General features: G+C 42.3%; 3 protein-coding genes across 4 annotated transcripts; all 3 read left to right on the top strand.

Moving 5' to 3' along the window:
* The first annotated feature begins 35 nt into the window (after window positions 1–35).
* Window positions 36–3,612, top strand: LOC118415673. 2 transcript variants are annotated; one of them, XM_035820404.1, is made up of 6 exons: window positions 36–1,484; window positions 1,604–1,644; window positions 1,869–1,992; window positions 2,250–2,543; window positions 2,906–3,073; window positions 3,327–3,612. In XM_035820404.1, exons 1-6 carry the CDS (start codon window positions 882–884, stop codon window positions 3,453–3,455), a joined length of 1,359 nt encoding a protein of 452 aa, XP_035676297.1. In that variant the 5' UTR covers window positions 36–881; the 3' UTR covers window positions 3,456–3,612. The 2 variants fall into 2 exon arrangements, with proteins under 2 accessions (XP_035676297.1, XP_035676296.1); XM_035820403.1 differs by having other exon boundaries at window positions 1,601–1,644.
* Window positions 3,613–3,710: 98 nt separating this feature from the next.
* Window positions 3,711–8,077, top strand: LOC118415672. Its single transcript, XM_035820402.1, has 5 exons — window positions 3,711–5,542; window positions 5,952–5,992; window positions 6,182–6,305; window positions 6,438–7,013; window positions 7,432–8,077. Exons 1-5 carry the CDS (start codon window positions 4,868–4,870, stop codon window positions 7,582–7,584), a joined length of 1,569 nt encoding a protein of 522 aa, XP_035676295.1. The 5' UTR covers window positions 3,711–4,867; the 3' UTR covers window positions 7,585–8,077.
* Window positions 8,078–10,850: 2,773 nt separating this feature from the next.
* LOC118415671 (zinc finger protein 888-like) lies at window positions 10,851–16,099 on the top strand. The gene is made up of 2 exons (XM_035820401.1): window positions 10,851–11,015; window positions 12,878–16,099. The coding sequence occupies exons 1-2, from the start codon at window positions 10,977–10,979 to the stop codon at window positions 14,294–14,296; spliced, it is 1,458 nt and encodes a 485-aa protein (XP_035676294.1). The 5' UTR covers window positions 10,851–10,976; the 3' UTR covers window positions 14,297–16,099.
* The last annotated feature ends 1,108 nt before the right edge of the window (window positions 16,100–17,207 follow it).

Here is a 17,207-nt window from a genome sequence, read left to right as displayed (position 1 = left end):
TTGCATTATTTACCCGATGGATTTTTCGCATTAAGGCTTCATAGATGTGTTGGGGTATCTTCAGGGGCAAGGGGTCAAAAGTCGGTTTTTAGAAAACAAAAGTTTGAAAGAGGGTCAGTATTTGTGTTCATCAACCGGTATAACCGCCCCATCATTGACGTCACACACCGGTTTCCGGTGACCCAGTTCCATCAATCAAATAAAAAAATCCGTGACACCTTATAAGTTAGCCACGCATTCTTCCGCCCAAGCATTGTTTCGTGTCCTTTTCTGGCATAGGCATAGGCTATCATAGAGCTGGTATTCCGGTACGCGGTATCTACAAGCTTGTTTGTCGTTTTGTGGGCATTTTGCATATCTTCCTGACAACATAATCCACAAGAGACAAAAGAGAAATGCCACACGTCTTAACTTTCAGTCAGGGACACGGTTTCATAACTACTGTATACAAGGTAGAGCCAGTACATTTACTGATGATCACCCTTTTAAGTATGATTCGTTTTCGTTCAGTCAGCATTTGTTTCAGTCAGTTTCCATTACTTTACATAAATACTTCTAACAACATCAAAATACTACTCTAGGTATCGGATAGTAAATACGTTGAAAAAGAATTCCGAAAAAAAATCCTGTTGTTTAATGGTTCCGTCCATAAGCCTGAGGTATTTTACCGTCTGATTTCTTGGCGGCTGTGGTTCTGTCCCTCTCTGGTTACTTTGGAGTTCCGATTTGGACATGTCTGCGTCTGATTACATTCCTCTTGGTATGTTTTCGTGTCGATGTTGCTGATTTCATTCTCATTTGATGTCTACAAACGCAAAGGAATGGAATCTTTCCCGAAACTTGAAGATCAAAAGTAGAGCAAGAGAAGAAGATCGGACAACATGACAGACACCTGTGCCGACACTGAATCTTCTACGAGGGCCCAGAGCGACATTGTGTTCGAGATTATGGATACTTGTGGGATCTGTCGCGAAAAACTCTGCATTTACAAGACTCTCTCGTGTCAACATCGCTTCTGTGTTACGTGTCTTGAGAAATGTGTCAGAAAGGGAAAAGACAACTTCGCCTGCCCACTGTGCTTTCAGACGACTACATTACCAGATGGGGGTGTGGAGGGTCTACCCTCCTATTTCTTCATCCATCTGGAAAGAGAATCCTGTAGAAAAGACCAAAAGAATCGTTTTTCTTCGAGCAAATTGAGGTGGGACGAATCGTACTTCTCTTGTGACCATTTGTCCGGGAACGACGTCAGGGGCAGTCGGACCGAGGACAACAGCGCTGTCGAGCGGAGAAGATCAGAACTGCACCAAATGTTGACAGACTTGTCTGGGAGCCATGGCTCCAGGCGAGAGCGAGGACTACTGTGTGCCCCTTGTCAGAAACTTGTTGACGGATTCAACATGGGCAAGCAGGCAATCGTAGGAAGTGTAAAGGAACAAGCAGTGAAAGTCAGAAAGACTATACAATCAACAAAAGACTCAAAGGTACACGCATACCAAATTTTATCAACAAAAAAATATTGTTTGTTTGATTGATCGTTGATCGACTGATCGTTGTGGAGGTGTTTTTTACTTCAATTTATTTTATTTTCTTTTCACAGCAGATGCCTGAAGATATCAAAATCATTTTGTTGGGGGACAGTGGGTAAGTCCAGGGTTTGTTTGTGTCGTACAGCGTATTTGTTTTTATTTGTCATCGTATGACATGATGCATTAGATTTGGAGTAAAAAGTTTCTTCAGTATATCAAATATTTTAATGTGTATGGTGTCTGTTGTACGATGAATACCAGGGCAGAGGAAAGTTTGCCATATACATACATGTGCGAGCTGTTTATAAGAATACACACGTATTTCCTTTAAATCTACAGAAGCGGCAAGACCTATCTCCTCAACAAGTACGCTGACCGATCGGACGATGACCCCGGGCCGACGTTGGGCATCGACTTCAAGACGAAAGACTTGACAGTGGACGACAAAGAAGTAAAACTACAGGTGAGATAATGTGTAATACATCATATGGAGAAATAAACAGAGACAGTAAAAACTATGAGGTAAGTATTGTCGGCCATGTTGGGTGGTTAAACCTAGAAGTCACCGGTTAAATCTGAATTTGCATAAAATGATAATTGCGCGAAAACGCATAATGCACAAGAGACACTGCCTCCTTTGTCTCCTTCATCTTGTCAATCTTTATATTTTCTTATAGCTTTTCCATATTTCTTTCAAATCTTGTTTTCACTTTCATGCAGTTCTGGGACACCTCCGGAGACGCGAGATTTCGATCCATGATCTCGCGATACTTCAGCCAGGCCGACGCCGTGGTTCTCGTGTACGATACGTCACATCCGGAATCCGTCAACAGCCTCAAAGCGTGGCGGGAAATCTTCTTCAAACATCAGAGTCAAGCATTAGCTGTATTCATTCATATAAAAAACGCCCAGTCGAAGGAAGATTTATCTTTCTTAAGCAAGACGATTACCAGGCTTAAGATGGGTGCCCATGAGTCTTCCAGGACGGTCAGATTATTTGTCGACAAAATCGTCGTAAGTGTTAAGTTAGAACTCTTAAACCCATTTTCAATGTGTTAAAGATGCAATTTTTAACGACACTTGTCAACGTACCACTTAAATTGTACTATTTGTGAGCAACCATTTGTGGTTATTCAAAATGATTTAATTGGTAAGCGAGAAATATTTTGTCCACACTAAGCTCTTTAATTATCTAGTCCTCGAGGTAGGTCGGTTCACTGAAAATCATTTCATATACTATTTACACTGTTGAGATTGGTAATTCCGTCCAGAACCTTTAAAACTGTTTTTCTAGAAGTTTCTTTCTGCATGTGCTGTCACTACTGTGTCTGGAATTGATTCTATTGGCTAAATTCTCCGATTGTTACAATTTACAGGGAGCCGCCGAACGAGCTGGACAAAGGGTGAAAATATTCGTGAAGAAGGGCGTGACGAGACGAGATGAGGGGGATGGTGATGAAAAAGCGAGTGACGGCGATGTCGAGAATCGTGCTGACGTGACCTTCATGGTTATCGGGAACAGAAGGTCTACAGACGACTCTGAGGTGTGCTTTGCTGCTTAATTCCTCTTCGTTAGATGTAAAATATGTTTACACCCATGTGACTATGACGCAAGTACCGTCCGCCATGTTGGATGGTTAAACCTTGTAAGCTGAGGAGTAAATTTGAATTTGTGACAGTTATACACATTTATGCAAAATTATGCGTCTGACTTTTAGACTTTACGTACACGTACCCAATAGACAGTTTAACAATCCATAAGGCCACTATGACTGTCAATAAGCTTATTTTTTACAGGTGCAGGGGAGTGACGTAGGGGCGTGGTGCCGTGATAACAACATCCGGTATCACATGATCAGCTCCCAGCATGCAACAGAGTTGGACATGGCCTTTCGTGGTCTGGTCAGGGACGTCTTGGCCAAATAGATAAGGATTCTAGTACATGTATCTTTGAATGCCTAAAAGGGTGGATATACCATTCAGCAGAAGGGACAGGGGTGGTTTTCTTTATTTACCTGCTCTAATACCGGAAACATCGACCGAAGTGAAATGGCAATAAAGATTAGTATTCTTTCTACAACTATACAGTGACTGTTATGTTTCACGATTTCTATGTACCCCACCCTTACCGGGCTTACAACATACGATAATACAGAGATTGTAATGTAAAGTTTAAACATACATACATAGATGCATGTACTACATACTGCGTGTACACGTATGCCACAGTACATGTATATGTGCTTTATATATTTGCCGTGCGATTTATCCTAAGGCTAAAGCCTAAAGCCCACACACATTCAGGACTTTCCCACGACCTAACTCATGACCTCTCTCCAACCAATGTCGGCGCTGGGTTGTGAGAAGCATGGAATATATCCCATTTTAGCTCAAGTTGGCTCTCCTGATTGCATCCAAGCAGATGCTAACTTTGAAAGATTTTTTTTCAAATTCATGGTTGGCTTGCGCAGGCTACTTTAAAAAGACAGTTAGGCAACCTTGCTGACTAACTCCCAACCCCAAACGACCTTGCGCACTACTAGATCCCAACCGCTGTCGGCTATGAGTGACAGGGGCTTTAGCTTAGTTGTTAATTGAGGTAGCTAGTCGTAGAATGATATATTGTGTTTCATCCCACTTCAGGCACTATCACATGTATACAGGAGTGGTGGTTCAACCGGGTGTTAGTTCGTGAGGGGTCAATGATCAGTGAGAGCGTACCTGTGCGTGTACGTGTTTTGAATACTTTCATACATGACGGATGATTACAACGGAGAGAAAAATCATTAGAAAAGTTGACGTAAAGTCCAATTTTATTCGCAAGCCCTGATTTTTCTGAGTCAACAGCAGTACGGGAAGCTTCCTTTGGATACCAACTCAGCGAAAAGTGAGCCAAGATTCCAGGTACACCCAATGTCTTAAGAGGCATATAAAACATTTTGAATGTGATCTTATAAGTATATAAAGTTCGAGGAGGTGTGTCGAGCACGTAAAATCAGCATCATTACTCAAAATTGGGTACATACTGGCTGCAAATAATACAACAGATGAATTACTATTATAAACATCGGGAATTCGGGTCGAAATCACCACAGCATGACGTTTCCACCCCACAAAGAAGCCTGAGGCTAGCATTACCACGTGTTTTCTTGCATATTTCCAGCTTGACGTAAACATTTCCGAAGCCAATTGGAGTGACCTCGTAGGACATGTGCGTAATAATATGTGATGACTAAATAGGCGTGGTTGCCCTGACCGAACGTGTTCTATCCGTGGTCTATCAATCTTTTGGGCAGGCAGTTGAAGGTTTTACAGATACGTGAAACGTTCACGAGACGATGGGGGCATACGAGAGCACAGGACACGCCGTCTTCACCTCTTTGGAGCACGCCCCAAACACCAACCGCACGGCACGCAACGTACTCAACAGGTGCGGCATCTGCCACAAAGTGTTGACGCTGTCCAAGAGCCTGCGCTGTTCCGATAACTTCTGTGAGAGCTGTCTGGAGACTTACGCGGACGGTAAGGCCGCCATAATCTGCCCGACCTGCGGCGATGCCTCCGCGCTGCCCCCGGGAGGTGTAGTGAACCTCCCCGACAACCTGTGGATCCTCCCGACGGACTCGGGAAACCCGATCGGTGATCCGGTTGGAACCGACGAGCAAGCCTTCACTGTCTGTTCTGACCATTTCGGTGGACGAGGCGCATTCTTCTGCAAAGACTGCGACAGGGTCGTCTGTAGCCTGTGCGTGGCCTCAGGGCAGTGTCCTCACGGACCGACACCGATCAGCGACACCATTAAGCGAAAGAAACACGAACTGCAGAAGACCCTGGTGAAGTGGCGAGAACAGGCGTCGGAGAGTACGTCCGAACTTTTGCAGGATCTGGACGACACCGTGGGGAAACGGGTCACCGATGGTCTCCAGGCAGGTAAGGAGGCGGTGGAGAAAATCTTCAAGGAGAACGATTTGAAGGAAAGTGAGCCCGGGTCTCAGCATCAGCAACAGGCCAAGGTTTGGTTGTTATATCAAATACAGTACTGTTGTCTGGACATGTTTCTTAAGCGTATTAAATGGCCTGCAAATTGTCTGTTTAAGCAAGGAGGTTAAACAAGGTCTTTTTTAACCTCCTTGGTTTAAGGTTAGGGGCTAGGGTTTTCATAAGTCGCACTGTTCAGTTCAATATCGAATGATTCGTCGATTTATTTTTTACTCATTATTTTTCATTCATTTTTTATTTTTTACGTTATAAACAGCCATGCCTGTTAACAAGAAAAAAATATGATTATCTGTTTGTCTTGTCACTTCCAACCCAAATCCCATTTCACGATGTACCAAGATTTGTTTTGACTGAAAAGGTGACTTAACGTTAATATTTTAGAGATCATAAGGATTAATATTGTTGTCATGTATACTTCCCCAGACGCCGAACGATGTGAGAATCTTACTACTTGGAGACAGAGGGTGAGTAGATCTCTGAGAAGCAGGTTCATTGACGTACGTTGTTTAACTGTTTGTCAACCACCTTATACATATGTTTAATTACTAGTATATTTCCCCACGTTTTACAAGGAAATGATTTTACGGAATAATGGTAAATCACATTCTTTTAACACCGCCTTTTGACATCTGACCTTCATATTGACCTTGCAGAAGTGGCAAGACTTACGTCATGGGAAAGTACACCGGCCTAGCGGACGGTGACCCCGACTCTACCCTGTCCATCGACTTCTGTCGGAAAGTGGTGGAGGTTGATGGGAGAAAAATCAACCTTCAGGTGGGTTTGATTTATTTGTTGGTTGATTGATTGATGGATTGATTGATTGGTTGGATGGTCAATTAATGGATGTTTTGTACACATTTCAAATGTAAAAAATTAAGAATTTGTGTCTCCTTCTTTTGCATGCAGCTATGGGACACCTCTGGCGACGCGAGATTTCGGTCCGTCATCTCGCGATACTTCAGACAGGCTGACGCGGTGGTTCTCGTCTATGACGCATCGCACCCAGAATCCTTCGAGAAAGTCAAATGGTGGAGAGACGACTTTCTTACCATCACAGCCGCTAGTAACGCCGACAAAATGTTCTTAGACGCCGATCACAATATCAACAAAGAAACCGGGAAGGACGATACCTCTCCATTCAACGAAATCCTCGATGATTTGAAGACAACGGCTGAGAAGACGTCCAAGAAGGTGTCATCAGCTCTTGACGAGTTTGTGGACTTCGTCAAGACGAGCGTTAGCGATTTGGAAGAGGACCAAAGTCACCCGAACAGAAACGCTGCAGGTAAAGATGCCAAAAGGGACACAGATGTCACAGATCTGGATACTTCTGAAACGACAGCAACCGACGACAGAGCCGGTCCTAATGTTACGATGGAGACCGAGGCTCATGAAGGGGTTTTGGACACCCAAGAGACAACAGATGTGCCATTCATCGTCATTGGAAACATCAAGTTCAGAAGCTCTGATGACACACACGAGGTAAATGTTACCTTATCCGTGATTTGTAAAAAGTGATTAAAAAAGCTCGGACAAATTCATAATTCTACAATAACAGACCTTTCCTTTTTTGTATTTTCGTATGTCACGTTATAGCTTTGTATACATCTATAATCACTTTCTACCACGGCCAATTTAGCCAAAATAGCATCATCGCAATGGTGTTACCCCGTGTACAAAAAAATTCATAATGCTTCAAGTAGTGTCTTCTTTCATAGGTGTAAAGAATTGTTTGCTCCATTATGAGTATACGCTATCTACCCCTTTGTTTTGTTGAAGCCATCTTGACAATTGCATTGTGTCTATCACTTATATTTATCGTTTTTATTTTCGTGAATTATAGGAAATGCTACGTCACATTTTTTTTGTTCATGAAATCTTTTAACCCTGTCCATGTCAGGTTCAGCCCGGAGAGGCGCAGGCGTGGTGCGACAGTAAGGGTATCCCGTACCTGGAGACGGACTGTCAGGATCGCTCCGTGCTGGACTTCGCTTTCCAGACCCTCATCAGGAATGTGTTGCAGAACAGACAGCCGGAAAATAACGTCAACTGAATAGGGTGACGGATATGTAGTCTGCTGTACCGGAAGTTGTTTCTACTCAGGCCCTAAACTCCCATAAAATGTAAAGCCTACGAACGAAAAAGCTAAAGTTTTAGTAGCACACGACTTGTTATTTATGTAAGATTCAATGCTGTGAAATTGCAACAAGTGAAAAGAAATATAACGACCCTCATCAGGAATGTGTTGCAGAACAGACAGGCTGAAAATAACGTGAACTGAATAGAGTGACGGATATATAGTCTACTGTACTGGAAACTGTTTCTGCTCTGGCCCTAAACCCCCACAAAATGTTCGTGCTATACTACGAACGAAGAAGCATTTTAGTGCATTTTTTCGTTAGAACACGATCTGTGATTTAAGTATGATATAATGCGGAATTCTACTTAGCATAGAACTGATATTTGTTTGTCGCTGTTAAAGTTTACGTACAAGTCTAAGAATTAGTAACAAGTGAAAAGAAATATAACGATGTCTCTACAATCTCTACACATGTGTTTCTTTTTAAATTCTAAAGCCACATTGCAAGTGTACCATGCAAAATATTCCGTCTTATTCGTGTGTTGATTTTGAGCTCTAGAGGTATAATGTTGAGCTTCCGAACGAATACAAAGCATATCAGTGCAAAATGTTTGGTATCTGAGACTGTGTGTAAAATTTAAATACAGAATTCTACTTAAATGATAGAACTGATATTTCTTTGTTGCCTTTAATGTTATTCATGGGAATTAGCATCCTCTTTCATCAATGTATTGACCCCAGGACGTAGAATATGTGTCAGGTTGAACAACTTAACGTCCTGTCACTCCGGAAATCTGACCTTTGCTAGTCACTTCCTGTCACTGGGAAGCGAAACGTGCCAATCTATGGAACATGGGAATAGCTGCAAACTCGAGGACAGGTAGACACACAGCCACACGAGCTGATAATAACTCCTCCGTACACCCCTGAGGTCACGAGAGTATCGTTCTTCACACTCAAGGAAATCACCGCCAATAATGCGTTTACCATTTTATTGCATCATCAGCACATGAACAAGTGGAAAACATTAAATTCATTCCATCAATAAACGAAGTCATTTTAATAGGAAGGTTCAATCAAAATATCCTTAATGTCATCGCGATTACGAAGTAAATCGTAACTTCTATTTTGATCAATAGTGAATTGTAACTACGACATTATCGCAACTACGAATTTTCGACGTCTAAAGCTATTTGTCCCGTCGGTGTGGCCGTGGCTCTATAAAAGGTTGTGACGTCACGATGGTGGCCAGGATGGCTAAAAAGGTACCTCCAGCTGACAGGCAGTAGGCATTGGGACCCACATCTCACGGACCTGACAAGGTGGTCTTTCTGAAGCTGTCTTTTAAATCATGTCAAGTTTTTAGCTGAACAAGTGTTTTTACATCAGATCACGCGCCCCGGAGTAGGTGAGAGCAGATGTAGTTATTTGTTTTCGGGAGATACACACATGTTTAACCATCAAGGTCCGTGTCAATATGCATCATTGTAATGTCCTGTCCTTCTTGACGCCTAACCTTCTCCTCCCTTGAACTCTAGCTTGTTGCTTTCAGCCTCATTACCCTAACATTTCAAAGTTTCAGTATAAAAACAAATATTAGCTTCAAGTCTCTTACCTTTCCATGCAACACTCGCACAACAGTATGTATGAACTGTGCCAAACAGCGCGGGTTAAGTTAAATAAGGTTCACCAGCTGCGACATTTCAATTGTGACATTTCATTTCCCTGTTTACAGAATGGTTCATTTCTTCATATGCTGTCAGATTCTCAGACGATGAAGTCACTAGTTTTCGAGCTAATCTTAAGTTTTCCGCTAAACAAGTGGTCTCAACTATCATATAGCAGTCCCAAAGTAAAACAGTTCAGATTCTGAGAAACAGAGGAAGTGCCGCAACATCACAACTCTCTGCTGACATCTATAAAGCGAGAGGTGCGAACCCCAATTGCAAGACCGCGTGCACCACAATAGGTAGATTGACGTAGAGACGGCCAGAAAAGACCACACTAGCAAAATGACCCAACCGGTTCATTAACTTGGAGATTGGCTCACTGTAAGCTCCATCAGCCGTCGGATCAATTACCAACCAATTCTGAGAAGTCGGTGTTTGAACATGACTCAGCATGCCAGACGACCCCTACATCCCGACAGCATTATGTAATTTTGCAAGTGACGTAAAATGGTTCCTCTTTTCACATAGTCAGGTAATAACTAACAGTACTAGTTATCCGGATCTGTCTGTATTTTTTATGACGTACAAATCACAAGGTCCGACTAAACACGGAATTGTACAACACTAGTGGTCGGGACCTTCCGATTATTGAGGTTACGATATGGACCCTGACTGAGATTAGACGTAAAAGAGTTCCTCTTTTAACACTGAGGTGATATCCGATCTGTCTGTATTTTTTCACGCCCTGCAGTTACTTTCAAACGAGCGTGGCATTGTCGTTACAGAGTGGGTAACGTTATCTTTAATTCGCGTTATGTAGTTTTGTCTGACTGTCGTGGTGAAGTCGGCGTGTTTTTGCATCGCGTTTGTCGTCAAGAATGTCATTCAAGAATGTCTCATAACAGTAATACAACAGCGATCGGGACTTACCGGTGATTGTCGTTATGATGTAGACCATGAGATTCTACGTAAAATGGTTTGTATTTTCACATGGAGGTGAAATCCGATTCGTCTGTATGTATTTTTTTACATCGTACGAACTTCACAAGGTCCGACTATTAGAAAAGAAACTGATACAATACTAGCTGTGGTTGGTATCTGTAGAGTTTAATCGGTATTGCTGTTAAGATTCCATCTACACCACTACCCACTGATAACCCCATCAGGGGCGAAGTATGATCTGTACGAGTATGTTAATATTGTGACATGCTAACTGTCCGAAACATATATTTGTGCAACCATACGTAAGAGATGATGGTTTTTAATAGTTATGAAGTTGAACCATAGGTGTAGGGGAAGCGAAAGGTCAGGAAAAGACAATATGTCTTACTTTTAAAATTAAAATTTGTTATTCCCCTTTCTTTCCTTTAGTACAGCAGATTCCAGCAATATCCGCAATGTATTAGAATCAGCACGACAGGATATTGTGGTGAATACATCTCAAGAGACTCGACTCCATTAGCAAAGTTGGATATATCTCAGCTCTCACCATGCAATGGCATATTCCCGAATACTGGGTTAAAATGTCTCTTGTCCTACGGCGTTATTATTTGGAGCATCGGAAGCTTCAAATGATGACCCTTGACCTATATGACCTTTTGACGCCTCCAGTGTTTGGTTCTTCAGATTCCGACGGCCGGTGCTTGCGTCTACAGCTTTTACACTAAGAAGTCAATTTCACAAAGATCTGGAACAATGTCTGAGAAATCATGTTGTGAAGATCGCGACCAAGAGGTGAGGCAATAGGTTTTCTCGGCGTTACAACGCATAGTGCTATTCTACAGCAGCCGACATGTATCATTTTGTAAGGAGGGAGGGTGAGAGGATAAGTTCGAATTCGTTAACTTGTCTGCATTCACCGTTCAAACTGTCTGCCTGGGCTGGCCTGGAAGCCAGACTGTTTCCAAAGACTACTAGTATGTTGGCAGTATAAGCCAACACACACCTTGGCTCTAGCGCCCAAGGACCCAGATACATGTAAACAGTCTGGTCACGATATTGAGAGGTGGTGTCTGGAAGGTCTTCAATCAAGTCTGGATGCCTATAGGCTATACAGGCCAGCTCTTCGGCTCTAGAGCCAACATGCCGCCAAGGAGTTCGAAACTGCACCACAGCCACCCCTGACTAAAATAGATCCTGGGAGAGTATAGATATATTGTTTAATGTTTGCCACGTTTGGTATCGACTCAGCGGGGTGTGTGGCTTCCCCGGCCGGGGGGCTATACTCGAGTAGCTCGGCCGGTCTGGCGTCCAAGCTAGTCGCGCTCGCTTCACAATTTGGCCTTTGTGTGAAAGAGTGTTATCAAATTTTTCCAGGCCTGAGCCTTGTGGGAAAATTGTATGAGTTGCAATATTGCAGTTAGAAAGTTTGATCAGACTACGGTGAACCAATTAGCCGCTTTCCAAATATGGGCATTCAGTTACACAAACAGGAAAATGAGTCTGGGACTGGTTATTACATCATCCCCATGCTAATGTCTAGAGATCACGTGTTCTCACTGAGACAATTGATTTATAAGTAGTTATAGGGACACAGAAATTGTTTTTATGGGAGACACCATTGTGAAACAGAGATAGTAATATGAGCGATCGTTGTTGTTGTTTACATCCGGGGTATTCGACGGCTGGTGCCTACCAGAACGTCAGTAGATTGGATTAAAATTGATATTCAAATTAGCAGGTCAATTTTTTCCAAAATTAAAAAAAAACAGCTGCTTTTTGCCTACCACTGCGTCATCGCGATCGCTCGTAAACGTAACGATCGTCTTTTCAACCGAGATACACATAAAAGAGCACACTACGTTCTATCGAAACAAAGTATGCTTTGTCAAATAGCAATTACTCTAGCAACTGGATATGATTAAACTTCAGTGTCACCGACGAAAGGTAATTGGTGTTATCTGAAACGTCTGACTGTGTATGAAATCATATCCAGTTGCTTGAATAATTGCTATTTGGCTTATCTTATTACCTGGATGTCTAACGTTAAACCTTCATCGACGTACAGTACTATATCGTGCTGCACTGGTTGTTGCAACAAGCCTTCCAGCGTTCAAAACGTTTATTTAGCGGGATCTGAATAGCATAAACAGGCGACCTTTCCCATAAGTTGATTATGTTCATTCCAGTTCGGAACTTTGATCTGATGGTCATCTAGTTGTATACAAAGTCTTAGTTTCTAAGCAACCTAAATTCAATTACTGTAAACAAAGAAATACCGCCGTTACCGAGGCAACCATGTTCCCACACATATGGTGGGGGGTCGGCATGACGAGTCGAGCTACCACTCAGTTTCGTGATAGACTTTTTTCTTGTTCCCAGGGCCAAGGTTACATGTATTTCCTATCAAAGTGTAGTCACCTCCGTTACTTACGTATCACATCAACTGTATTTTTAGTAGATTCCCCCCTTTTTATGTGTGTTATTTCCCAAAGTGTTATGTCTTAACATTATTGATGGTGTAAACATGAGCAAAAGAAGTCCATGTTCACTAAGAAAAGCTGTGACCTCATTGATGTAATCATATCAGCAGGCAACGTTTTACTGTTTTAGGAAAAAATCGAACAAAGTTACAATGTTTTTTTTTCTGTTATTAGCTGATAGATGCAGCCATAGATGAAAATCAAGAGGAACACAAATCGGAAACTGAAGATGGAGAGACAAAACAACAGGACGTCAAGCTTGAAAGCATACAACAACGTCGGGAAGGTAAACGTGCTGCTCCAAAGGCAAAGAAACGCAAAGATCTCGCTGCACGAGGTAAGAGACACAAGTGTCCGCAGTGTGGCTACCAAACGGACATGAAGTCCGCTATGACCAAGCACCTCAGGATACACACCGGCGAGAGACCCCATCGGTGCCAACACTGTGAGTACACCGCAGTGCAGTCGCAGTGTCTGAAAAGGCACGTCATGGCCAAACACTCCGGTGTGAGACCGTACGTGTGCGGACACTGCGGGTACGCGACGGCAGACAAGTACGTCCTTCTCAGTCACGTGAGGACGATTCACGGCGGCGAGAAACCGTATCAGTGCGCCATTTGTGACTATTCCGCTGCAAAGAAGTGTAACCTAGAGAGCCACATCATGGCCAAACACAGCAACCACCGGCCTCACAAATGCACGGAGTGCGACTTTTCGTCAGTGAGCAAAAAGAATCTCAAATTTCACATGGCCAACCATACTGGGGAGAAGCCGTACAAGTGTAAGATATGCGACTACTCCACCATTCAAAAGCAACATTTGAAGCAACACATGGCCATACATACCGGTGAGAAACCGTACAAATGTAAAATTTGCGACTATTCCGCCGCAGAGCAGTGCAACCTAAAAAGGCACATGTTAAAGCACACGGGAAGCAAACCATACAAGTGTAACAAGTGCGATTATTCTGCCACGCAAATGTCTCACTTAAAGTTACACATGTCGAAACACACTGGCGAGAAACCATTCAAGTGTGATCAATGTGATTACTCCGCCGCAGTGAAGTCGAGTCTGAAACTCCACATGACTACCCACACCGGGGAGAAGGCTTACAAGTGCGGGCTGTGCGATTATTCCGCTTCGCAGATGCCCCATTTAAAGCTACACATGGTAAAACACACTGGCGAGAGACCATTCAAGTGTCACGTTTGCGACTACTCTACAGCGATAAAGTCAGCTTTAAGACAGCACATGTACAAGCACACCGGAGAGAAACCTTACAAGTGTGGCATCTGTGCTCACTCCGCCACGCGTATGTCCCACCTGAAGAGGCACATGGTCACACACACTGGCGAGAAGCCGTACAAGTGCGACGTCTGTGATTTCGCTGCGGCAGAAATGTCCGATTTGAAACAGCACAAGTTTAAACACACTGGTATAAGACCATACAAATGTGAGCTATGTGATTACTCTGCAACAAGATTGTATAATCTAAAGCGTCACGTGGAAAGGCATGCTGCTAGAAAAAGAAAACACAATAATTCTGCAACAAAAAAGACTAAATCAAAACAACGCACCGACACGCATAAATAAATATAAATAAGTGTCAGTGTGCAAAGGCATCCTCTCTTCCCAGGCCTGCGCTACCAGCCAATCACGTTGCCTCTTGCGTCAAATAGCAATTATTCGAGCAACTGGATATGAGTTTGGAAACGGTCAGACGTTTCAGGCAGAACCCATTACCTTTCGTCAGTGACAATAAAGAGATCTCGTTCGAGAGTAGATTTTTATACCCTAACTATGAATTCAATATACACAATGTAGTTGGAGAACAGTTTTTAAAGAAATCCTAACTATGAAATAATGTGCAAGCTAGAGAGAGGAAGACTATTCTATCTCTTTTGCATATCATTTGACATATAAAATCGGCGGGCCTAACACGAGAGGATGTCCTTAAACCTAAAACGTCCGCACGGTGTTACGTAACCGGTAGAGAATTCGGCTCAGGGGTTCTGGGTTCGATACTCGCTAAATTGACTTAGCACGACTTTGCTTGACGGTGGAGTGACGCTCTTTAAGCCCCTCGGCTAATCTGTCAAAAGTGTGGCAAAAACACACACGGACTGTGCCAACATGTATGTGCTGAAATTTGCCACCAAGAGCCGTAATTTTTTTAACCTAACACAACGGATATGAGCCAGTTAGTGTGATTTCTCATGTGAAGCGGCATTCTCAATTGCAACATTTGAGGTTACAGTCAAACCTGTATTAGGGGCCACCTCTACAGAGGGGCCACCTGTCCATAGTGGCCACTTTTTTTCGGTCCCTTGGGTATTTTATCTACAAGTTGCCACCTCTATACAGAGGCCACCTGTCTATAGTGGCCACATTTGTCCGGTCCCTTGAGTGGCCACTATAGACAGGTTTGACTGTACTTTGATTCGACAGTGATTGTAAGTATAATTATCATAGTCATAGTCATTTGTTTCTGACTATCACGGGAGTTATTCAATTAGGAATTTTTGACAAATGAATTTTTTTTAAGGGTCACTAGACCATTTTAATTATGTTCTGAATATGTTGCAATGTATATATATATATATATAGTTTTGTATATTTCCATGGATTATCGATTTTGTAAGTGGTCTTGTTCTTCTTTTAACTACTGCTGCGAGTTAGAACATTCATAGATATAATTCCAAAAAATGATTTGTGAAATTTCATGAATATGGTCCCTAGATCTATTTTTCACCATTTCCAAACGATTGCATAACCGGGATATATATTTATACCCTTTCTCAAGTCTATAGTCATAGTTTTGCAAAAGAGACCAGAACACAATTGTCTTGATTTACATTTGACAACTAAATGAATTGGTAGAAAATGGTATAGATTTACTATGCTTGAGAAAAAATACACATTTTCAAAGTGTATGTTATGATATTTGCTCATGTTGTTAACTGTAAGAGAAATGAGTTAGAAAGCTGAAAAGGACAGCAATTTAATCAGTCGATGGTTCCGGCGACTGAGCCCATTTTTTTGGGTTGAGAACAGTCAAACTTCTCCATAATGTAATTTACCAACACAAATGAACTGTTATAATAATAATGCCAATTGAAGATTATATTATAGGGCTATATCGTAGTAGACCTGCTTGATAGACACTCATAGCAAACACTTTATCAAGAAACACCTTTATTTGGTGCAAGTTTCATACGTATACACAAATACATGTCTATATCATCATCATATGACTTTTCTCTGGACACCGTACGATATTTTCAGTTATCATTGTCTACTTTTAATAACTGCACATGGAACGTAGACTCAAATGTATCACATACATAACAATGTAATTCGGCGTCACAGAGTATAAATAAACATAAACTATCACAGTAACGCCTCTGAGTCAACATGTGTCTATCACGTTACACCATTCTACGTATATACACTCGGCACAAAAAGTTTGGAATATCAACTTTGGTATGTCATATTTCCGTTATTTATGCATCAATTTCAATGTATTATATATCAATAGAAAGCTTGTGTGATTTTCTTTCCTATGGTATCAAACTTATCTTGATTGTAAACACATGAAACGAGTACAAGACCTGCTTACATGAGTGGGTCACGAAAAAAAAGTGCCCAAATTCCCCTGCTTCTGTTCAACACTGTATCGCCCTGTTGATATTGGCCCGTGTGTCACTGGTTCAATCAATCCTTTTTTTCACCTCACATTTGGTATACGGAACATACAAGGTTTTAGCACACTTAGAGTAGAGTATATCCCTTTCGATAGTCGGATGGACATCAAAGCGCGGATGCGGCAAGGAGAACCGCACGCTGACACGACAAGAGTAACTTTCGGCATTTGGTGGTGGAGGCAGCGTCATGGTGTGGGGCGGTATAACCGCCATAGGAAAAACAAGACTCGTCATCATTCCAGGCACCTTCAATGTGGTGAGATATAGGGACACCATCCTCCATCCAGTAACAATATCCTACCTCTTCAATATTGGACCAAATGCCATTCTGCAAGATTACAACACCAGTCCACACAAAGAAAGGACCATTGGATGCTGGAGTACAGTCTTAGGGAATAGCCTTCCTATGGCTTATGGCTAGCACTCGATTGATCACCTCTTGCCATGGTTTAGATTTTTTGCTTGAATAAAGAGTAGCAGTAGCTTTGATTGACATGTCCTGTTTATTCAACTTGCCTTTATTCACAAGTCAATACCGACGGAAGAAAATGAGCAGCATGGAGTGATTGACTTTAGTGGGGTAATTTCGGCACTTTATCTTTAGGACCCCCTGTACGTAAGCAGGTCTGGTGCTCATTCCATGAATTTACACTCATAAGATACTCTCTTCAGATATGCTAAAAAGAAACTTGGATGTTCTGTATACCAAACGTTAGGTGAAAAAGGGATTGATTGAATCATTGTCACCCGCGGCCATAACAACCGGACGATACAGTTTTGACAAAACGGGGGGATTTGGG

This window comes from Branchiostoma floridae, chromosome 5 (genome assembly GCF_000003815.2).
Source record: "Branchiostoma floridae strain S238N-H82 chromosome 5, Bfl_VNyyK, whole genome shotgun sequence".
NCBI lineage: Eukaryota > Metazoa > Chordata > Leptocardii > Amphioxiformes > Branchiostomatidae > Branchiostoma > Branchiostoma floridae.
This window is presented reverse-complemented; position numbering and strand designations above follow the sequence as displayed.

Bases quoted from the DNA above. Each gene is read 5' to 3' on its own strand.
- LOC118415672 (XM_035820402.1), top strand. From the start codon at position 4,868: ATGGGGGCATACGAGAGCACAGGACACGCCGTCTTCACCTCTTTGGAG. The intron at 5,543-5,951 runs GTTTGGTTGTTA...ATACTTCCCCAG, and splicing joins AGCATCAGCAACAGGCCAAG to ACGCCGAACGATGTGAGAAT. The intron at 6,306-6,437 runs GTGGGTTTGATT...TTTTGCATGCAG, and splicing joins GGAGAAAAATCAACCTTCAG to CTATGGGACACCTCTGGCGA.
- LOC118415673 (XM_035820403.1), top strand. From the start codon at position 882: ATGACAGACACCTGTGCCGACACTGAATCTTCTACGAGGGCCCAGAGC. The intron at 1,993-2,249 runs GTGAGATAATGT...ACTTTCATGCAG, and splicing joins ACAAAGAAGTAAAACTACAG to TTCTGGGACACCTCCGGAGA. The intron at 2,544-2,905 runs GTAAGTGTTAAG...TACAATTTACAG, and splicing joins TATTTGTCGACAAAATCGTC to GGAGCCGCCGAACGAGCTGG.
- LOC118415671 (XM_035820401.1), top strand. From the start codon at position 10,977: ATGTCTGAGAAATCATGTTGTGAAGATCGCGACCAAGAG. The intron at 11,016-12,877 runs GTGAGGCAATAG...TTCTGTTATTAG, and splicing joins GTGAAGATCGCGACCAAGAG to CTGATAGATGCAGCCATAGA.